At 42.2% G+C, this 23,272-nt stretch overlaps 1 protein-coding gene across 10 annotated transcripts in view; it reads right to left on the bottom strand.

The window, feature by feature from the left end:
* Positions 1 to 22,726, bottom strand: part of MTDH (metadherin) — an 82,900-nt gene extending 60,174 nt beyond the window's left edge. For 9 of the 10 annotated variants that reach the window (XM_016959711.4, XM_016959714.4, XM_009455693.5 and 6 more), the window contains exons 1-2: positions 21,153 to 22,071; positions 4,827 to 4,928 (exon numbers count right to left, since the gene is read on the bottom strand). In XM_016959711.4, coding sequence (XP_016815200.1) covers positions 4,827 to 4,928; positions 21,153 to 21,533 — 483 coding nt within the window. In that variant the 5' untranslated portion in view covers positions 21,534 to 22,071. Of the gene's footprint in view, positions 1 to 4,826; positions 4,929 to 21,152 lie in introns of all 10 variants that reach the window. The other variant, XM_001147548.6, reaches the window with a different exon arrangement.
* Between the last annotated feature and the right edge of the window lie 546 nt (positions 22,727 to 23,272).

The raw sequence follows: 23,272 nt of genomic DNA, 5'->3' as shown, positions 1-23,272 counted from the left end.
TGCCTCAGCCTCCTGAGTATCTGGACTACAGGTGCCCGCCACCATGCCCGGCTAATTTTTTGTATTTTTAGTAGAGACGGGGTTTCACTGTGTTAGCCAGGATGGCCTCGATCTCCTGACCTCTCGTGATCCGCCCGCCTCTGCCTCTCAAAGTGCTGGGATTACAGGCGTGAGCCACCGCGCCCGGCCAGATCTTTACAATCAGAGATGCAAAACTGATTCATTAATCATCAATGTTGCTGCCAGTTGAATATATCTAAGTTTTTACATATCCCTACCCTATCTTGACCAGTCAAACTTGTCTAAGGCTTCCCCTTATGTCTGAATATGTCCATTTGTTTAATCTAAATAATGTCAGGTTGTGTTCATTTGTTTCTCTTCCCTTCTAAAACTTGTCTCCACATGCCTACTTACTGAAAATACCATTCCTATACTTAAGAGACTAATTAAGTCAATCTTTTCTGGCTACCCAAGTAGGATAACCTTTCTCCTCTGAATATCCAGCACTTAATGCCTTGTATTACTAGGTATCTTCTCTTTGCTTGCCTTTCCTTAACTAGCCTGTAATCTAAGGGTCAGTACATCTTACATTTTTATTACCTTTAGCATCTATTAGCACAATGCATTCAGTCTGGCTAATGGTCCTATGTGTACTCTACTAGAGACTAGTACTAATGAAACACTGACTTTCAAACCCAAATAAGGACCTAGAAAACTATGGCAGTTTAACCTGCTTTATAGACCTAAGATCTTGTCATATACAGTTTCTAGGCAAACTTTTATCTACAAGGCTTACTCAAGTGATATGGCAAGGTAATCAATATCACAGCTTAGGAGTACAATTACTCTACAGACAAAAATTGTACTTCTCAAAGTGCCCAAGATATGGCTCAGAGAGCAAAAACAAAAAATATATTAAGGTGCATAAGATCAAAGATGTATTTCTTTATAAGGAAAGGTAGGCCGGGTGTACTGGCTCACGCCTGTAATCCCAGCACTTTAGGAGGCCGAGGCAGGCAGATCACCTGAGGTCAGGAGTTCGCGACCAGCCTGGTCAACGTGGTGAAACCCCGTCTCTACTAAAAATACAAAAAATAGCTGGGCGTGGTGGTGCGTGCCTATAATCCCAGTGGTTCAGGAGGCTGAGGCAGGAGAATTGTTTGAGCTGGGAGGCGGAGGTTGCAGTGAGCTGAGATCGTGCCATTGCACTCCAGCCCGGGCAACAAGAGTGAAAGAACAAAGAAAGGAAAGAAAAAAAAGAAAGGAAAGAAGACAGGAAGGAAAAGAGGAAAGAAGGGAAAGAAAAGAAAGAAAGAAAGTCTAAAAAACACCAACTATTTAAAACACAAAGCACAATACACACATAGTGCAATACCACAAAAAATTAACTGAGTTACCTAGACCTGACCACATTAAAAAGCATAAATTCAAAATGCAAAACAGGATGGCAAAAACAGAACACCAGCCATGAGTTGTAGCATGTATTATTATTTGAAAAGTCAAATAGAATAGGCAAGAAACCAAAGGTAGAAACTTTGTACTGAAAAAGCAACAGCAACTGAAAGGTGGCACTGTTAAATGATAAAAAGAACTTTTTCGAATCAGAATAAGCTGCGTTCAGATCCTAGTCCAGAAACTGCATCCATTTTTTTTTTTGAGATGGAATCTTATTCTGTCAACCAGGCTGGAGTGCAATGGTACGATCTCAGCTCCCTACAACCTCCACCTCCTGTGTTCAAGTGATTCTCCTGCCTCAGTCTCCCGAGTAGCTGGGACTACAGGCACACGCCACCATGCCCAGCTAATTTTTGTATTTTTAGTAGAGACAGGGTTTCACCATGTTGACCAGGCTGATCTCAAACTCCCGATCTCAGGTGATCTGCCCGCCTCAGCCTCCCAAAGTGCTGGGATTACAGGCTTGAGCCATTGTGCCCGGCCAACTGTATCAAATTAATTAAATCACAAAATTTTTCTAGGCACTGGAGCCCTTATCTGTAAAATGGGGCTATAACTATCTGCCTGGCAGAGTTTTTGAGAGGATTAGAAATAATATAAGGCAGTAAAAAGTAAAGACTTTGAAGTCAGATAGATTTGGGTTAGAACTGACTATACTTTCAATAGCTCAGGTAACAGAAGCCTCAAGTTTCTCATTTGTAAGATGGATATAATACTACCACCTCAGAGCCCTTGTGAAAAGAAGGAAATAATATCTATAGATTATTTTTTTAAACAACCATAAAGTCTTTTTTTTTTTTTTTTTTTTGAGACAGAGTCTTGCTCTGTTGCCCAGGCTGTAGTGCAGTGGCGCAATCTCCGCTCACTGCAAGCTGCGCTTCCTGGATTCACGCCATTCTCCTGCCTCAGCCTCCCTAGTAGCTGGGACTACAGGCGCCCGCTACCACGCCTGGCTAATTTTTTTGTACTTTTAGTAGAGACGGGGTTTCACCATGTTATCCAGGATGGTCTCGATCTCCTGACCTCGTGATCTGCCCACCTTGGCCTCCCAAAGTGCTGGGATTACAGGCGAGAGCCACCGTGCCCAGCAACAACCATAAAGTCTTAAAAGTATATCTAGTAAGTACTCAATAAGCTGTCCCTACTAGATATGTAAGTATATTTACACATACAAACATACCTCACCTTGCATGGTGCCTGCCATATTATACTTAAGTAAGTAAATGTCAACTATTATAATTATTTCCCACCACAAGACATTTCAAAGTAATGATGATAAACTTTAAACTGTGATTTTATACCCTGTCACATTCAATTTATATAAATTAATCACTATAATGGTAGTTCCTCAATTACTGCAACTACAAATTTTTCAGGGCAATTCAGGGAGTAGAAGCAGGAGTAAGTATACATTACTCACTAATAGAGAGAAAGCCCAGAAAAAAGAAAACACTAGGTCAGAGATGTGTAAATCTATATTGGGCATATCAACTAGTCACTCTATAAACTCACACTCCTTATGTTACATGCTTACTTGTTAACACAAGTCATTACTTTTCTGCCAAAGACAAAGTCAGACATAAATTTAATTATTTCCCAAAACTATCCTTCATTTTAAGCCATTCTACCTGCAGCTGTCTTGGTTCTTCCAATTTCAAAATGTCTTTGAAGAACTGACTTAGCCACTTCTTCAAAGACATTTTGAAATTGGAAGCATTAAGAAACTGTAGCAACCATTTCTTTCTTTCTTTCTTTCTTTTTGACAGAGTCTCGCTCTGTTGCCCTGGCTAGAGTGCAGTGGCGCAATCCCTGCTTACTGCAACCTCTGTCTCTTGGGTTCAAGTGATTCTCCTACCTCAGCCTCCCGAGTAGCTGGGATTACAGGCATGTGCCACCACACCAGGCTAATTTTTGTATTTTTAGTAGAGACAGTGTTTCATCATGTTGGCCAGGCTGGTCTCGAATTCCTGACCTCAGGCGATCCGCCTGCCTTGGGCTCCCAAAGTGCTGGGATTACAGGCGTGAGCCACCACACCCTGCCAGCAGCAACCATTTCATACCACTATTCCAAGAAGCTAGAGCTGCTGCACTGTGGTTCCCAGAAACCACTTACCGATCAGTGACTGTCTTGTTTTGTTTTTGTTTGTTTTTTTTTTTCCTGAAAAGGGGCTATGCATAGACAGGATTTTTTTAAAAAGGGGGAGGGGCTATGGATGTGGTACCTCACGCCTGTAATCCCAGCACTTTGGGAGGCCGAGGCAGGAGGATCACTTGAGATTAGAAGTTCAAGACTATGCTGTGTGGGCAACATAGTGAGACCCCTGTCTCTGTATTAAAAAAAAAAAAAAGGAAAGGGAGGGTAATTCAATGCACAAAAGGGAACTGAATGAAAAGTCTTTTTCTCACAGTAGAAGGAACCACCGTTAAGAATTTCTTATTCATTTTGCCTACTTCCAAGCTAGATTAAGTCAAGTAAAAATGAATCGGTTCTAATGCCAAGCAACTGGAAAATTAATAAAATCTCAGGAGTGTACCATTTATGTGGTATGATAGATTGTCTTACTTGGAAAATCTCACATCCAAATGAAAGTGCACATCTATTTCTTTTTTCTTTTTTTTTTTTTTTGAGACAGGGTCTCGGGTGCCCAGGCTGGAGTGAATTAGCACAATCTTGGCTCACTGAAACCAATCCTCCCACCTCAGCCTGCTGAGTAGCTAGGACTACAGGTGCGTACCACCACGCCTGGCTAATTTTCGTATTTTTTGTAATGACAAAATTTCGCCATGTTGCCCAGGCTGATCTCAAACTCCTGGGCTCAAGCAATCTACCCACTTCGGCCTACCAAAGTGCTAGGATTACAGGCATGAGCCATAGCACCCAGCCCACATTTTCTTTTGTTAAATGAAGTTAATCTATGTCTAGTAAATAGACAATTATGTTTCCAACACAACAGAAATCTATTTCAACACTAAACACCACTGAACGATTTTGCTAAGGTTTTCATGCTAGATGTGTCTTACTAACAAAGGTAACACAATTCCACAGTTCTGTTTTTGAATAAAAGGTATATATGTTATATATCTGAAAACTTACACAAGATGTTCAAGTTGTGAATGAATTGTTTTTGGTATAATGAATATTTAGTATTGCCACAGCAATGTTTAAAATATTTGGTGATGCAACTTTCCTTTAAAAAAACAAAAACAACTCAGTTAAACTTTTACCACCCATCCACTATGGTTAATTCAGATTTTCTGAGTTTTGTTTAAATGAGGGGTATACATACAATCTTATGAAACAGAAAAGCATTATCCTTATATGTCACTCTATTAAGAGTCTTGCATACAACTTCATATGCTCCCAAACTTACCTTTTCATTTTTCTTGTCAATCTCTGGTGGCTGCTTTGCTGTTACACTTTGAGGTGTTCGAACAGCTTCACCCTCAGCCACTTCAACAGTCCGCCCATTTGGCTGCACAGGCAACAAAAAGTATCATATTATCAAACTGCTTAGCAGATCAATGCAAAGATTTATACGCAGGAAACCATATATACTACAATCAAATCCTACCTCTGTACCTAAATTTAAAAAGTTTTTGTACACCAATGTTATCTAAGAGTTGATAGATTATTATCCCTAGTGTTTATATATATATACATATAAAATTCATAAGCAAAATTCTGTACCACAAATTTTCTTATCTCACCAAGGTATCAGTCCCTCTAACAAAAATAATGGAATGGAAGCAGTTAAAAGGAGAACAAAATTGTGTTTGCAATTTGACCACCAATTAACTGTGTAATCTCAGAATATTTCACTCATTGTCTCCGAGCCTTATTTCTACATCTATAAAGTGACAGGTATGATCTACTCAAAAGTCAGCAAACTTTTTCTGTAAACAGCCAGATAGAAAATATTTTATTTATAAACATATTCAGGGTGTATGGCAAAATAAAATTCAGAAAAAAATATTTTATTGATTGCCATCAACAGTCCTCAGCAAAAACAAAACAAAACAGAAACTATTTTAGGTTTTATGGGCCATATATCTTTGTTCTTTATTTTTATTTTTTGGCCCATATGTTTTTGTTGCAACTACATAATTCCTCCATTGTAGCATAAAAGCAGCCATAGATGATACATAAACAAATGAATGTTAGGCAATCTCTAATGGAACCTCTAATTCTGTAATTTCATGGCTCTACTGTTCTGGGAGTAAGATGCTTTCCGACCCATTGCCACAGCCTAAAAAAGGCTACAAAAGCTTTCCTAACATTCCTAAAATAAAATGGTGGATAGCACTTAGAGATGCTCATGAGTAGACTCAAGTCTGTGATTCCCAAATCTGGCTTTTAACCAGAATCATTCTTTTTTTACCTTTTTTTTGAGACGGAGTTTCACTCTTGTTGCCCAGGCTGGACTGCCAAGGTGTGATCTCGGCTCACTGCAACCTCTGCCTCCCAGGTTCAAGTGATTCTCCTGCCTCAGCCTCCTGAGTAGCTGGGATTACAGGTGCATGCCACCATGCCCGGCTAATTTTTGTATTTTTAGTAGAGACAGGGTTTCACCATGTTGGTCTGGCTGGTCTTGAACTCCTGACCTCAGGTGATCCACCCATCTCGGCCCCCCAAAGTGCTGGGATTACAGGCGTGAGCTACCGTGCCCAGCCTCTTTTTTACTTTTTAAATAATAATTTCTGAGCCCCATCACCAGACTGAGAAGTTTGGAGAATGGGGCCTAGGTATCTGTACTCTAACCGTCTTTCTGGATCCTACAACATCTTTTCACTTATGCATTCCCCTCAAATTCAACATGTTAGTAAGTCAATATACTAGTTTCAATGGCTTTATTTTCAGTTCTTACAGAACACACTTTTACCAGCTACCTACTCATTACAGCAGAGCTATACTCAAGAAAACAATACAAAGTGTTCAAAGTTTCTATAGTATGACTTAACATGCATTTGTTAACAATGATCAGGGATACAAAGTTGGAAAAGGAGACCATTTATATTCTCAAATTCAATTTGTAGGCTTTACAAAGATCTGTGGCAGAAAATCAAAACAAAAGCTGTCTTTTAGCTGGTTAAATTCCTAATTAACCCAAATATAATCTGCTGGGTCTGAAGCAACTTGTTAAAGTCAGACAGCTAATGCTAAAACCAGGTTTTCTACTCTTGATTTGGTTTTCTTTCTTCTATGCTGTCTTGCCACTTCTAATGTTGCCTCTTCTAATCCCTCTTCTGTGTATTTATGCATATGGGGGAAGGAAGGAAGAGGGAGGTAGTATGTGGGTAAAGGTAAGAAACCTCAAAATGGAATGTGGACTTAGGGCCATATCTACATCAGGAATACAAAACTTTGTTTAATTTTACTTTCTAATATCATCATTTTTTTTTTTGAGACGGAGTCTCGCTCTGTTGCCCAGGCTGGAGTGCAGTGGCACAATCTCAGCTCACTGCAAGCTCTGCCTCCTGGATTCAAGCGATTCTCCTGCCTCAGCCTCCCAAGTAGCTGGGACTACAGATGCCTGCCACCACGCCCAGCTAATTTTTTGTATTTTTAGTAGAGACGGGGTTTCACTGTGTTAGCCAGGATGGTCTTGATCTCCTGACCTCGTGATCCGCCCGCCTCAGCCTCCCAAAGTGCTGGGATTACAGATGTGAGCCACCACACCCGGCCTCTAATATCATCATCTTATTCTTATACGCTACTTTTAGTTCATGCTATCTTCTCTGGCCAAACTTGCCTTTTCTGATTTTCTTGTGGCCACACTTTTCCATGTAAGACTTATACCAACTGAACAATCTTGCAGCTTCAGTTCCATAGTCTCCTATCTCTTCAACTGGCAACTCACAAAACTTACATCTGCTAAACTTCATTTAATTAATCCCTTCAGGAAACTCTCCATCATAACCACTTATATACTGCCATATACCACCTTCATTTTACTCATTTACATGACACTGAGTCATTGGGATTTATTTACTAAATACTAGGAAGATTAGAAATTATTCGGTCAAAAACCGTCTTAAAAACTCACCAACAAGTTCAATGCCATTTATGTGAGACCAACTGCAAACAATATTGATGTAGCCTCCCAAATGAAATATGAAACATTCTTTTCTTTCAAACAACACAAAGTCTGAAAGTGACCAACTGCATTCCCACAGATTCAGGAACATTCAGGTCCCATTTCCATAGGCTCTGAAATGATCGGCAAGCCAAAGGTGCTCATACGCTCCTATCTGTGCCAATTTTAGTTCCTTCTTTGCAACATCAATCTACATAATAGCTCTAATCGCAGCTGTTCTCTCTGACCTGTGTAGATCTCCCAATTTTCCACTAAACTCTTAGAATTTATATAGCTTTCATCATTACTGGGATTCCAGAAGTCATCAGCAACTTCCCACACATGCCTGATGCCATGAAACAATAAGCCTCCTATCCCAAAAGTAAAGTCAATATAATTCTTGGGTTGCTGGAAAAAAGTATACACTAAGGTGATTCTCCTTCATACAGCAGAGCCAATGTGTCCTTTCATTTTGCCAACAGCTGGTCGAGAAGGCCTTGCCCTGGAAAATCACTAATCATACTTAAATTAGCAAATCCCTAAATGGGAGCATATCATATAGATCTACTTACATGAATAGTAACTAATTACAAACCAAAACTTCAAATCCAGTGTGTCTACCCTTGTGATTGTCAATATGGGTTTTACATAAAAGTGTTGTTGGTCAGGTGCAGTGGCTCACGGCTGTAATTCCAGCACTTTGGGAGGCCAAGGCGAGAGGATCAGCAAGAGCTCAGAAGTTCAAGACCAGCCCAAGTAACATAGACAGACCCTGTCTCTACAAAAAATAATTTAAAAAAATAGCCGGGTGTGGTGGCATGCCCCTGTAGTCCCAGCTACTTGAGGGACTGAGATGGGAGGATCACTTCAGCCTGGGAGGTCAAGGCTGCAGTGAGCTGTGACTGCACCGCTGCACTCTAGCCTGGGCAAAAAAATGAGACCCTGTCTCAAGAAAAGAAAAAAAATACAAAAGAAAAAAAAAGCAGTTTTCTCTGATCACGGAACTTTAATCTATATGGTGGCTTTCTACAGATTAGCAATTACATGGGCCTCTCATTATACCCCAGTTTAAAATTCTCTCAAGAACTTTAAGGTCTTCCCCACCAGGGCCAATCAAAGTTATTTCATATATAGCTTACAATCTATGTTTTAAGTTAGACCAAAGATATCTTTCAAATTTGTTGAAAATCAACCAGTAACAGAAAAATGATAGAATCATTTTATTTTGATGGATAAACTCCTTGTAGACATCACCATGTTTACCTTATTGTTATAATTTTCTTCGACCCCCACACCTGGATCTTTCTTTTTTTAAAATGCATGCACAAAGGAACACTTAGTATGTATGTGCTGGCAGGGGTGGTAGTAAACCAGAATGAGGATATCTATATATCAGGGGAAAATGGAATGGAAGAGGGGGCCACATAGCAGACTAGTCAATCTTCAATTTATTAATTTCATACAATTCCATAACTTTTTTTTTTTTTTTTTTTTTGAGACACAGTCTTGCTCTGTCGCCCAGGCTGGAGTGTAGTGGCATGACCTTGGCTCACTGCAGCCTCCACCTCCCAGGTTCAAGTGATTCCTGTGTCTCAGCATTAGACACATGTCATCACGCCTGGCTAATTTTTGTATTTTTAGTAGAGAGCGGGTTCCGCTATGCTGCCCAGGCTGTTCTAGAACTCCTGGCCTCAAGTGACCCGCCTGCCTCAGCCTCCCAAAGTGCTGGGATTATGGGTGTGAGCCACCGCACCTGGCCTCAATTCCTGGTACTCAAGTACCAGGCATCAGGCTAAGGACTGTAGGAACAAGGACATATGAATGGAGTTTCTGCCACAAGGAGTTTTAAAGTTCAGAATAAGAACTATGCTTAATAGGCCGGGCACGGTGGCTCACGCCTGTAATCCCAGCACTTTGGGAGGCCGAGGCAGGCAGATCATGAGGTCAAGAGATCGAGACCATCCTGGCCAACATGGTGAAACCCCATCTCTACTAAAAATATAAAAATTAGCTGGGTGTGGTGGCAAGCACCTGTAGTCCCAGACTCGGGAGGCTGAGGCAGGAGAAGCACTTGAACCTGGGATGCAGAGGTTGCAGTGAGCTGAGATCGCGCCACTGCACTCCAGCCTGGGGACAGAGCGAGTCTCTGTCTCAAAAAAAAAAAAAAAAAAAAAAAAAAAGTATGCTTAATAACAGATGTCATTTGAGCACTCTTCACTTGTTAAAACTGATTCCAACTTGCAAAAGAACCTGTATCTGAGGTAAGCATATATAAGGCTTAACACTGACTTCTAAAATGAAATCACATAGAACCCTACTTTCACTTAGTTACGTAAACTGTATTTCTAGCCACAACATGTAAAGATCATGATTCAAATGACCTAGAAACTTCTTAGGTTTAGAAACTAGAAGGGCAGTCTACCAACTTCCCCCAAAAAATGGAATATGAGAAGACTATGGGCTTTGGAGTTTGACAAACCTGGGATTAAGGCTTAACTTCCATATTTAATCACTGTGATTTTAAGCATTTTCCTTGACTTAACCCTTGATTTCATCATTTGTAAATATGAGAAAAATATATACTTTGTCTTACACATTTACATTTGAATTACACCAAGTGACAGAGCATGTGAAAGCATACCTGCTCCAGAAACAGTTTTTCCCTTCTTTTTAAAATTTTTCTTAAATTTTTGGTAGAGATGAGGTCTTGCTATGTTGCCCAGGCTGGTCTTGAACTCCTGGGCTCAAGCGATCCTCCCTCTTTGGCCTCCCAAAGTGCTAGGATTACAGGTATAAGCCACTGCACCTGGCCCGTCTACCCTTTTCTCTCCAAAGCTATGATGGCCTATGCCCTTTATTCCCACGTTCAAGCATTTGGGCCATTTTTTTATATTAACAAGCTCAGATGAATGTTAAGTCCTGGTGGTCAAAAGGGCCTGGACAGGCATCCATCAGGTCCAATGCTCCAGATGCAAATTCTTTTGGGAAGTTAATGGATTAAAAATAATAAGCAAATATATCCTCTCAGAGGCTTAAAATAGTCCAGGCTTGCTCTAGAGGCAGCATTGTAATGCTATCTTTCTTTTTAAAAAACTGCTGTTTTCCAAGAAAATTACATAATATTCACTCAGTAGAGTGCTGTGCAGAACTCTTAACACCTTGAAACAAAGATAAGGCTCAATGCCTGCACTCAAGAAGCTTAGAACCTAGTAAAGGAAGACAGGTATACAATAACACATAGTAAAGTATAAAACAAAAGGTGTACTCTCCCTCACACTCTCAAGAGTACAGGTTTTGAAAGCAGGCTGGGAGACCAGGATTGAGATCCCAAATGTGTTTCACCCTGGACAAACACTGGAATTTCATTTTTATTTTTTTCTTTTGAGACAGGGTCTGGCTCTGTTGCCCAGGCTGGAGTGCAGTGGTGTGTGATCTTGGCTCGACTCACTGCAACCTCAGCCTCCCAGGCTCAAGCCATCTTCCCACCTCAGCCTCCCAAGTAGCTGGGACTACAGGCGCACACCACCATGCCTAGTTAATTTTTTGTAGAGACAGGGTTTTGCCATGTTGCCCAGGCTAGTGTCAAACTCCTGAGCTCAAGCAATCCACCTGCCTTGGCCTCCTAAAATGCTGAGATTACAGGTGTGAGCAACTGTGCCTGGCCAGAATCTCAATTTTATTGGCTAAAAGTGATACTGAGCATACAGGAGGCATAGTGTGTATATATATATATATAATCCTCATCATAAAAAAGATAAAAGGCAAGAGAGCATTAAGACAAATACCTAATGCATGTGGGGCTTAAAACCTAGATGACAGGTTGATGGGTGCAGCAAATCACCATGGCACATGTATACCTATGTAACAAACCTGCACATTCCGCACATGTATCCCAGAACTTAAAGTATAATTAAAAAAAAAAAAAAAAAAGATAAAGGCAAGAAATTAGGAAATTCAGAAGAGGCATCATTGTAGTTGATAAGTTAGACTATAAGATAGTCTTAACAATAATAATTTCCAAGTACTTGCTAGACACATTACATGCATTATCTCATTTAATGGACAAGACCTAGTTTTGGTAAGTTTGTTTTAGTTCTGAAACGTTCTTACACAAATTCAAGATGGAACAATTTCTTGTCAGTTTGTTTGAAAGTAAAAACATTTTCCCCTGCCAAATGTTATGCACACAGCAACTACATAAACTAAACATACACATAAACCATAGCTTTAGACACAGTTCAACCCCAATTTCAAACTCCAAATAACTGAGAGAACAATCTTACAAATATAACCTATGGCTCAAATTTGCAAAATCTCACTATATACTGAGATATTTCCTTTAGTGGTAAAGATCCCTGTGCTTTCTAAACAGCCAAAAATTCAACTCAGGATTCCAAACTGTCTCCTTGTTGACTACAGCAGGGATGCTCAGGGTTACCTTTATGAGATGGGGAGATGGTAATAACTGTCACATGGCCAAGATATGCCAAAGATGATTTCTGAAAAACTAAATACAAGCATTGGTTTTCAATATTTTACATCTGATGGGTGTGATAAGGACTACAAATGATACAGCAAATACACATCTGTATAATTCTTTCTCAGACAGAAGAAAAATGTCTAAGACATTCTGACGGATGCCTTCTGGGAAGCCTGGCATTCCATGGAACAGTTTGAAAACTACTAGCATAGCTGGAGAGAAAAAAAAGTGCATTTTAAAACTGATCAAATAACACCAATTCCTCACTTATATCTCTGAATTTTGCTTGAATAATAATTTAAAAATACTCTCAAGGCTTTTACAGCCTTGAGAAATAGTACACTAACCAATAATGCCAAAGCACAACAAAAATGAATGTTCATAGGGTTTATTGTTGTTCTTGGTATCTAAGATGGGCACAACTACTAAAGGTCTTTTCTGTCAGAACTGTTAAAGGTCTTTTACGTTAGGCCTCTGGCAGAATGAAAAGAAAAGATGAAAAAATCCTGTCACATAACCAAACAAATGGAGCCAAAATTCTGGAGCTTTTGTAAGGTCATTATAATTTTCAGCAGAAACTTCTGACTCGAAATTTTAAAAGCAATAAAGCCATAACTCACTGGGAAAACTGTTATTTGTTCTCTGAATGCAATTTAATATCCTGGAACATGCCATCGAAACCAGAGAGGTAGAGTGGAAATAACAAAGTTCTTAGACTAGAAATTAGGATATTGTTTTGCCTTTTAAACTCCTTTGCCCTATGACCTTGAATAAGTCAGTTAATTTTTCTGAATCTCAAGATTTCTCTTCTGTAAAATCATGAATATTTGTTTTACTTATAATTTGGATTTTTTTGAGCAAATGATTATTCTTTTTTTTTTTTTTTCTTTTTTTGAGACAGAGTCTCGCTCTGTCGCCAGGCTAGAGTACAGTGGTGCGATCTCGGCTCACTGCAACCTCCGCCTCCCGGGTTCAAGCGATTCCCCTGTCTCAGCCTCCTGAGTAGCTGGGACTATAGGTGCACGCCACCATGCCTGGCTGATTTTTGTATTTTTAGTAGAGATGGGGTTTCACCATGTTGGCCAGGATGGTCTCAATCTCCTGACCTGGTGATCTGCCCGAAGTACTGGGATTACAGGTGTGAACCACCGCGCCTGGCTGATTATTCTCTTAAGAATTAAAACTGACAAAGAGTGACTTAAAGGTAAAAAGAAAACTCTATAGGTGGCAAGTGATATAACTTTTTTAATATTACCAGCAAAACTATTACCTAAGAATAAAAAAACACAATTCTATTGGGAATATACTAAGAGATAAATTTATTTAACTCAATAACAGATTATCCAATTAACTGTGAGATGTTATTTTAGTCACTTTGTTCAGCTTTTAGTTCAACAAATAATTACCAAAGGCACTTATACACCAGGCAGTTTGCCACCGGTTTACAATCTGGGGAGGGAGAGAACCCAAAAAAGTAAATGGGTAAGTAAACAAATAATGTACAAACTGTAATAACCACTATGAAGGAAACATCTAAGGGGTTGAGACAGAAAATAGAAAGGGATGTCTATTTCAAATAGGGTGATCAGGAAAGGATTTTCGGGGAAGGTGACTTTTAAGGTGAAAACTAAAGGCTGAGGAGAATAGTGAGGGAAAGATTGTTCCAAAAGTGTTAATAATAGCTCATGTAAAGGCGCTGGGTTGTGAAAGAGTTTGAAGAACTGAACAGCAAATGACAGGAAACTCACACAAATTCAGCTTAGAATGAAAAGCAGGTGCTGGGCCATATGGGCCATGGAAAGAGATTTAGATTTTAAATGCAAAAGCTACTAAGTGTTGGTTTTAGGCAGCATAGTGATTTGCTTTGATAAAACTCATTACTAGTGCATTGAGAAAGGACTGGATGCAGTAAAAGGAAGGCTACTGCTGCAGGTTAGGGGAGCTAAGGTGACACTAGAAAAAGTAGTCAGATTGAATATATATTTTGGAGATAAAATTGATGGTACTTTGCTGATGGGTTAGATATAAGGTGAGGAAGATATGAAGAGGTGAGAAAAAGATTAGAATCAAGGATGATTCTTCTATTTTTGGCTTGAATAACTGAATGGATGGTAGAGTAATTTACCACTTACAGAAACAGGGAAGACTGGGAGAAGGCAAGAAATAATAGGTTCTGTTTTGGAGATGTTAAAAGTTTGAGATAATTTTTAAAAAGTTTGAGATACGTATCAGACTCCCAATCAGAGAAATCAAGCATACATGTAGACATGAGGTTCTGGAGATGACAGAACAGTCTAGATACAGATAGGGACTAATATACAGTTGTTCCCCATTATTAATGGATTCTGTATTGGTGAATTTACCTTTTCACTAAAATTTGTTACTCCAAAATCAATACTTGAGGTACTTTCACGGTCATTTCTGGACATGCACATGCACAGAGCTGCAAAGTCACTCTGCAGGCACATTCCCAGCTGAGGTCAAGACTCCACCTTCTTATTTCAGCTCTCATCACTGTAAATAGTCCTCAGTCCTTTCTGAGGACTATTTAGTGTCACATATTTTGCATTTTTGGGGTGCTTTTTGTTAGTGATTTTGCTGTTTATAATGGTCCCCAACTGTAGTGCTGAAGTGCTGCTGAGCATTCCTAAGCATAAGAAGGCTGTGATATACCTTACAAAGAAAATAATGCATTAGATAAGCTTTGTTCAGGCATGAGTTCTAGTGCTATTGGCTGTGAGTTCAATGATATGAATCAATTAAATTAAATGTCTTTAAACAGAAACACTCATAAAACAAGACCATGTATTGTATATGGTATTGGTGAAAATATTGTGACCAGAGGCTTGGACCTAACTTTGCACTTTCCCTAGGAGCACTAGTTTAGTACTTGCTAATTCAGTGGGAACTTTATAGAACTTCTGCAGATAAAGAAAATCAACTATGCTGATCTGTTCCAGTACTATTTACAACATACCTTTTATGTGTGTGACCACTAGTAATGCGTTTTGTGCTCCTAATATGGATAATGGGCAGACACTCAGATACTTGCTGAATGACTATTAGAACCAAATGAAATGGTGATATTAGACCATTCTAATCTAAACAATATGGCATAGCCAGGTGTGGTGGTGTGTGCCTGTGGTCCCAGGTAGTCGGGAGGCTGAGGTGGGAGGATCACTTGAGCCTGAGAGGCGGAGGTTGCAGAGAGCCAAGATCACACCACTGCACTCCAGCGTGGGTGACAGAGTGAGACCCCAGCTCAAAAAATAAATAAATAAATAAATTTTAAAAAGGCAATTCCATAGTTTCCACTAAACACGAAACATTATGCTAGGTGTTACAATATATAACTCTAGCTGAGGAGCTAGGGAAGGCTTTACAGTTGAAGCGGCACTGCAGCTGGGCCTTGAAGGACAGGTGGAAATCGGTAGAGAGAGGCTGGGCACAGTGACTAACGCTTGTAATTCCAGCACTCTGGGAGGCCTAGGCAGGTGGAGTACTTGAGCTTAGCAGTTCAAGACCAGTCTAGGCAACATAGCAAAACGCCATCTCTACAAAAAATTCAAAAATTAGCTGGGCATGGTGGTGTGCGTCTGTAGTCCCAGCTACTCAGGAGGCTGAGGTGGGAGAGTCGCTTGAGCCTGGGAGGTTGAGGTTGCAGTGAGCCAAGATTACGCCACTGCACTCCAGCCTGGTTGACACAGCCAGACCCTGTTTCGAAAAGAAATTTAAAAATAAAAATAAGAAAAGAAACTGGCCGGGCCTGGTGGCTCATGCCTGTAATCCCAGCACTTTGGGAGGCTGAGGCAGGCGGATCACGAGGTCAGGAAATCGAGACCATCCTGGCTAACACGGTGAAACCCCATCTCCACTAAAAATACAAAAAATTAGCCGGGCATGGTGGTGGGCGCCTGTAGTCCCAGCTACTCAGGAGGCTGAGGCAGGAGAATGTGCGTGAACCCGGGAGGTGGAGTTTGCAGTGAGCTGAGATCGCACCACTGCACTCCAGCCTGGGCGACAGAGTGACACTCCGTTTCAAAAAGAAAAGAAATTGGTAGAGAGATAGAAAGAAGGGTCTTTTAATAGATAAAAATAATGGCCGGGGGCAGTGGCTCACGCCTGTAATCCCAGCACTTTGGGAGGCTGAGGCAGGTGGACTGCCTGAGCTCAGGAGTTTGAGTCCACGCGTGGGCAACATGGTGAAACTCCATCTCTACAAAAAATACAAAAATAACCAGGTGTGGTATCGTGCACCTGTAATCCCAGCCACTCGAGGGGCTGAGGTGGGAGGAATGCTTGAGTCTGGGAAGTGGAAGCTGCAGTGAGCTGTGTTCACACCACTGCACTCCAGCCTGGGACAAAGTGAGACTCTGGTCTCCAAAAACAACAACAACAACAAAAATGAAAATAATCATAAATAGACACAGAAATCTAGCTAAGCAGAATTATTTCTTGTCTTAGGAGTAATGGTGAGAGACAAGCCTAAGGTAGGGTTAGATCATGAAGAGACTCGAGTGCCATGTCATGAATTTTGCATTTTATTCAACAGGTGATGGGGAAACTACTGAAACGATGTGAACATCAAAGTCACACAATCAGGGTTGGGCTTCAAAAGACTCTACTCACACGAGTGGGTAGAAAAGATTGGCAAAAAAGAAACTGGAAGCAGGAAAACTAGTTAGGATGATGTTAGAACAGTCTAAACAAAAGGTAATAAAGTCCTAAAGTAGGGCAGTGGCAGTGAAACTGGAACAGAAGTAATGACTACAAAAGACACTGCATACTATTAGAATACAGTCATACACTGCTTAATGAGAATACATTCTGAGAAATACATCTTTGTGCAAACATCACACAGTATACTGACACAAACCTAGGCTACAAACCTGTACAGCATGTTGCTGTACTGAATACTGTGGCAACTGTAACACAATGGTAAGTGTTTGTGTATCTAAACATAGAAAAGGTATAGTAAAAATACAATATCATAATCTTATGGGGTCATTATATAGGCAGTGCTTCACCTCACAAAATTACAGCCAGATGAGGCAAATAGCCACTTTCCACCTAAAGAGAAAAAGGGGGCTCACATAGGTATTTACCAGGCATGAATAATAGGAGTAAGCTGTATAAATACTTTTGTTGGACATCTTACTATATTATGCATTCAACAATTATTTTTGAGTACCAAGCACTGTGCAAGGCTACCTGGTAGCAAACAAAAGGAAACACTATTATTTTATTCATTGAGCTTAGAGATATGGCAATTACACTATAGCAAATCTTTATAAACATTCCTACACTAATATGCAAATAACTTGTCCACTAAAATAAATTTTTGAGCTGGGTGAGGTTGCTCATGCCTGTAATCCCAACATTTTGGGAGGCCAAGGCGGGAGGATGGCTTGAGGCCAGGAGTTTGAGGCTGCAGTGAGCTATGAGCTATAACCCCCACTGCACTCCAGCATGGGCAATAGAGCAAGACTGTCTCAAAAAAAGAAAAAAAAAAAAAAAAAGACAATTTTCTTTGATATTAATCCTGATTATGTGCTTCCAGTTGAAATTCAAAGCCAATTGCTACAGACCAGTTTTCGCAGACTTCACTTCAATCTAAGTCATTACTCAGATTAAAAATCAAGTGAAAAAATACTTGAGTGCCCATTTAATACAGACTTTGAGGTAGATGTCATGAAAAATACATATAAGATAATGATTTCCAAAAATGCCAGGAACAGGGGTGGGGGGGAAAAGAAAAAATGCCAAGAACTGAGCCCAGTAAAAAGTGGCCCCCCTCACTTTTAATTAGGGAACAAACTGTAATTCATACCCTAAAAGATCTATGGCATGGTTTTATTAGGGGATAAAAAACAAATTGATAAAATAATTTCAGAAATTGCTTATAAACAGGTTGAGGTAAATACAGATTTAGTCACTATTTACTCTACAAATGAAAAATTTGAAAACAGGAGTCGCAAAATTTGGAGTGATTTAAGAGAAAGCTAAAAATAATGGAACGAAAAGATCAGAGATCAGGAATCTACAAGCTTTTTTTTTTTTTTCTTTTAGGAGACAGAGTCTTGCTGTGTTGCCCAGGCTGGAGTGCAGTCACCTGATCATAGCTCATCACAGCGTCAAACTCCTAGGCTCAAGTGATCCTCCCAACAGTGCCTCCCAAAGTGCTGGGATTACAGGCATAAGCCACTGTGCCTGGCCCAAGCATTTCCATAAGCATTCAAAGTGACTCACTGCAAGTAGCCAGGGATAACACTTTGAAGAATACTGCAGTGTTTTAACTCAACTAAGATTTTCAATTTGTAAACAAGATACACTGAACAGAGCAAGGTGAAATGCCTTACTCAAGTTTAGAGTTTCCCATTCCTGCCAGGCTGACAGAGTTGTCTTCTTTCAATCCTGGGCCTTCGTTGTTTCTCAGGCCTCTCACATTATCTTGCTCTTACTGCCCTCCCTTCCCCCCCCTTTTTTAGACAGGGCCTCGAATTGGCTCACTGCAGCCTCCACCTCCTGGCTCAAGCAATCCTCCAACCTCAGCCTCCAGAATAGCTGGGACTACAGGTGCACACCACCACACTGGGCTAATTTTTAAAATTTTTTGTAGAGATGAGGTCTCACTATATTGCCCAGGTCATTCTCGAATTCCTGGGGACTCCTACCCACTTTCAAAGTCAGCTTCTGTGACAAGGCCTTTCATGCCCACCTGGGTCCACATCCAGTTGTATCATTAATTTTTTAAGTATATCTTTTTCCACGACTGAAACAAAAAGCTCCCTGGGGAGAAACTGAGCTTTTACCTTTGTATCCCTGTCACAGAGAGATATGCCCATATTGTATGCCTTTTAACCGCCTTCAATTTGTAAGCAGTATCTTGCTTTTCTTCAATACTTAGCACAGTTAAAGGTATCTAATGAGTACCAAACGGCAGCTTGTACTTCTTTGCCCTGTAAAGCTTTGCCCTGTAAAGCTACCCCATAACTGTGGGTCATGCCTCACAGTCAAATGTGAAATGAATTTAGTGGGTCATGAACATTAAAGAAAAACAGAACGGTTTTATGTGTGTAATGTAATGTAAAATGTGTTTCTTATTGTGGGTTGCAGTCAGAAAAGCTTGAAAGTCACAATTTTGTAAATGTTGGTTAAACTTCTCGAATACATCTTCAATATTTGGTAGATAAGGATACTTCCTCACCCAATTAACATTCAGCCATACAGTCTTCCCATTCTCCACTCCTCAAAGCTAACGCTAGGTTTACTTATTTACTCCCCACTTCCTTAACTCGAATGAAAATGAGGGGGTAAGTCTTTTAAGTCTACTGAGCATTTTTCACAGTAATGTATAAGCATTCGCCGGAATCTGTATTCCTTCAGATGAGTCATTTGAGTGTTATAACGCATTTCGGATGGGTTCTTGGAGAACCTGTCTCTCTCAACTCAAGTTTATCTGAAATTTCTAGATGTCCCAAATAGGGCTTTGAAATTTTCACAATGTGCTTCATCCACATGGGTTTGTGCTGAATGTGTTTCTTTCAAGATCACCTTCTTTCCTTACCTTGGAGCAAGATTCTCTATTTTCACCATAACATTACTTTGATAATTGGTAATTCTTGATAGTCTCCACAAATTTTTAAATTATTTATGTTCCAAATCAGTTCTATTTTCTCCTCTCCTAACTTATGGTAGTATTCACATTGACAAAGTTGTGCCTTTTCCAGGTTTCATATGTATCTTGCATCTCTTAATCAGCAGGCAAAACGTGAAGGCCTATCCAGGCCTCATAATGCACTAACTGTGACCTGTCACATCTCTAATCTAGAGATTAGAGTTTGTTACCAACAAAACTCTTGTTAGTTGGAACTCAAACCCCATTTCCTCCAACAACTTTCCTAAAGCCCTCCAATGAAATGTCTCCTACCCTCCAAACCTCATTAACACTCAGTTAAAACCTCTTTAACACCTATCAGTCTATGCAAAATTCTAATTATTTATGAATCTGTCTCCTACACTACTCTCCAACACTGACTCTACGTGTATACCTTGCACTGCCCTCCAAACACCAGAGTGCAAATTTCACATAGTAGGGCCTTCGTACTGGCTTACTGAATTGTACTGAAAAGGTGAAGAGCTTAATTCGGTGGATATAAAAATAGGTTAGGTGCTGTTTCTAACTCTGCATACCCTCCATAGTCTCAATTTGCTCAAATGTAAAATATTTTTAAAAATACATAAAACTATGAAAGATATAATGGGAGAACCATGGGAATGGCAATAAAGAATGTAAACGTAAAACATGAAGGCCTAAGACAGACGTGATGCCCTCTGCAACTTCCACACGTGGCCCAGTAAATCGGTGCGTGAATTCCTCTCTCGGCTTTCACCATTCTGCCCTGTCATCTCCCTTTACTCTATTTCACAAATCTACCACGCCACAGAGTGTGCAACAGACTCGTTCGTTGAACTCGCCTTAGCTCTTTCTCACAGGACCATACACCTCAAAGCGTATTAGGTAACCGACCCCCTCTTGCCTTGCTCCCGTTCCGGCCTCTGTTGGCCACATTTGCCAGAACAAGAATGGGCAACCATTTCCCTTTAACAGTCCCAACTAAAATGGAAGCGCGTCTAGACCTGGACACCTTTAATCCCGTGTAAGCCCCAGAATTTCTAGGTCACCGCACTTCTTCCACTGGCTACTGTCTCAATGTGACTTGAGATAGACATCTGTCTTCCGAGCGCAGTCTTTCCACAACTTCCTAACACCACCTTAAGGTCCCATTACGCTCCACATGCAGCCTACTCTGCAGGCCTCAAGGAAGGATGCTGTGCTTATTCTAGCGGTGAAGGTTCCCAAAGATGGCTTGACCTCTGGGCGCCTATCTGAACGGACCCCCAGACCTCCTAACTTCCTTCCTCGAAACTGGGCTTCCCCACTAGTCCTATACTTCCTGAGTTTCCCCCATTCCCCAAATAACATGACCACCTATCACCTCCTCCTCCACTTGGGAGTGCTGCCTCTCGGCTTTCGACTAAGCACTCTTTTCCTTCCCGGCTGGGGCGCGGCCTCCCCCAAGCTCGAGGGTCTCCACGCCCGCCCTTCGCCCGTTCTCTACTGCCGCTCATCCCATACTCACTTTGGGCTTCTCGGACAGTTTCTTCCGGTTCTTCTTCTTCTGTTCCTCGCTCCGGAGATTCTTCAACAAGGCCAGGTCGTCGGGGGCCGCGGCCGGCACGGCCGCCGCCTCCTCCCGCTTGCGGGGCGGGTTCCTCCGCTTTTTGCGGGCGCCGGCGCAAGCCGCGGCCCAGCCGTAGCCCAGCAGAAACAGCAGCAGCAGCCCGAGCGCGCCAGTGCCCACCAGGATCACCCAGCCGGGGTACCGTTTCGGCTCCAGCCCCAGGTCGAGGCCCAGCTCGGTGCGCAGAAAGCCTAGGCCGACCGAGAGCATTTCCCGCAGCCGGGCCGAGCCCTCCTCGGCCTGCTGGGCCAGCTCGTCCTGCCAGCTCCGTGCAGCCATCTTCCCTCCCGTCAGAGGGACTCGCAGGATGACGCCGGGGCGCGGAGACGCAGTGGAATAGTCGAGGGAAGCGAGGAAGGGCCAGGCCGGGTAACCTCAGGCCGAGCGCATCGCGGCCGTCCCTCGCGCCGGAGCCGGGGATCGGCCGCTGCCACCGCGGGGAGGGCGGAGGGGTCTCCCAGGTTCCCCGCTGTCAGCCTCACTCCGCCGCCGCCAGGAGACCCGGGAGGCGGGAGGGAGTGTCTCCAGTGGCGGCCGCTAAGCGGCGTCTCGGCGCCAGCGCCAGGCCCCGCTGTCCTCCCTCGGCGGAACAATGGCGGCTTGGGCCGCGATCCACGCCGCGCGCGGGGACGACCGTGGGTCACGTGGGCGCCAGTGGGCGGGGCGTGGGCGTCACGTGGGGGCGGGCGGGGTCGGGTGGGGCAAAGGCGTGTCAGGGAAGGTTGGCGGTGGTCGGTTCGGGCCTGGTTAAGACGCGGCGTTGGGGACCCGTGACTGTAGACCAGAAGCTGGGAGGGGTTAATTGGCGGACGCCTCTGCGGGGTGGCTGGTGGCGCTGAGTTAGGAGACGTGGCGCAACGAATGAGTACAGGGGAGGGGTTCCGCGCAAGGCGGGGGCGGGCGGGGGGCGGGTAGGGCTGCAGCGCTAGGAACCGGGTCACCGGGTCTAGGTCAAAGTCGCCCTGGCAGGTATAGGGCTCTTCATGCCTTTTTCTGGAGTGTTATTGAGGTGGAATCGCTTTTTCTCCCTGGTGGCGCCAGTTGGATCCTTCCAGAATGAGCTCAACGGAGTCTGACGCCGAACACTGTTCTTCCGGGACCTAGGTTTAGTTCACAAATTGGGTATTTCTCTCCAGGGTGTTTCTCTCCAGGGCAACTAATACACTGCGTGCCTACCAGTTGCCAGCCTGGCGAGGGCACGTTTGCGTCGTTTGGCTCATTCACTCTTGCTCTCTGTTGTTAGTCCCCAGAATTCAAAAGTTGGAAAGCCCGTGGGCGGCACTATTCTTTTCCTACTAATTTGTAGCTTTAATAACACATAAGGGGAAGCACATTAGATTGTATTTACTTATGGAGGGAGCTTTCTCGTTACGTTTTATTTTAAGCTTTTCTACAACACTGCAAAAGGGGTTTGCAAAAATTCCATTTTTATATGCCATGTTGACCATCTCTGGGATGCAGCTATAGAAGGAAACGAACTGCCTTTTCAGATTTTTTTTTTTTTTTTTTTTTTTTTTTTTTTTTTGAGACAAGAGTCTCGCTCTGTCGCCCGGGCTGGAGTGCAATGGCACTATCTCCGCTCACTGCAAGGTCCGCCTCCTGGGTTCAAGCCATTCTCCTGCCTCAGCCTCCCGAGCAGCTGGGACTATAGGCACCCACCACCACGCCCGGCTAATTTTTTGTATTTTTAGTAGAGACGGGGTTTCACCGTGTTAGCCAGGATGGTCTTGATCTCCTGACCTCGTGATCCGCCCACCTCAGCCTCCCAAAGTGCTGGGATTACAGGCGTGAGCCACCACGCCAGGCCTTCAGGTTTTAATTATAAGGGAAATGCTTGAAGGCTGCCTTAGGGTTTTAAGATTATATTTTGCTATAAGGAAACTCTGTATTTTATCGGTAAATGATCATTAGCGTGTAAGCAACTGTCTTAAGTGAACTAAATACAGGCTTTCTCAAGGAATACAGCAGGGGTAATATTAATAACCACCAAATACCAAAAATGTATTTTGACCTATTTT

Source organism: Pan troglodytes, chromosome 7, assembly GCF_028858775.2.
Source record: "Pan troglodytes isolate AG18354 chromosome 7, NHGRI_mPanTro3-v2.0_pri, whole genome shotgun sequence".
In the NCBI taxonomy this organism is placed as follows: Eukaryota; Metazoa; Chordata; class Mammalia; order Primates; family Hominidae; genus Pan; species Pan troglodytes.
The sequence above is the reverse complement of the archived record's forward strand: the minus strand, read 5'-3'. Positions and strand labels throughout refer to the sequence as shown.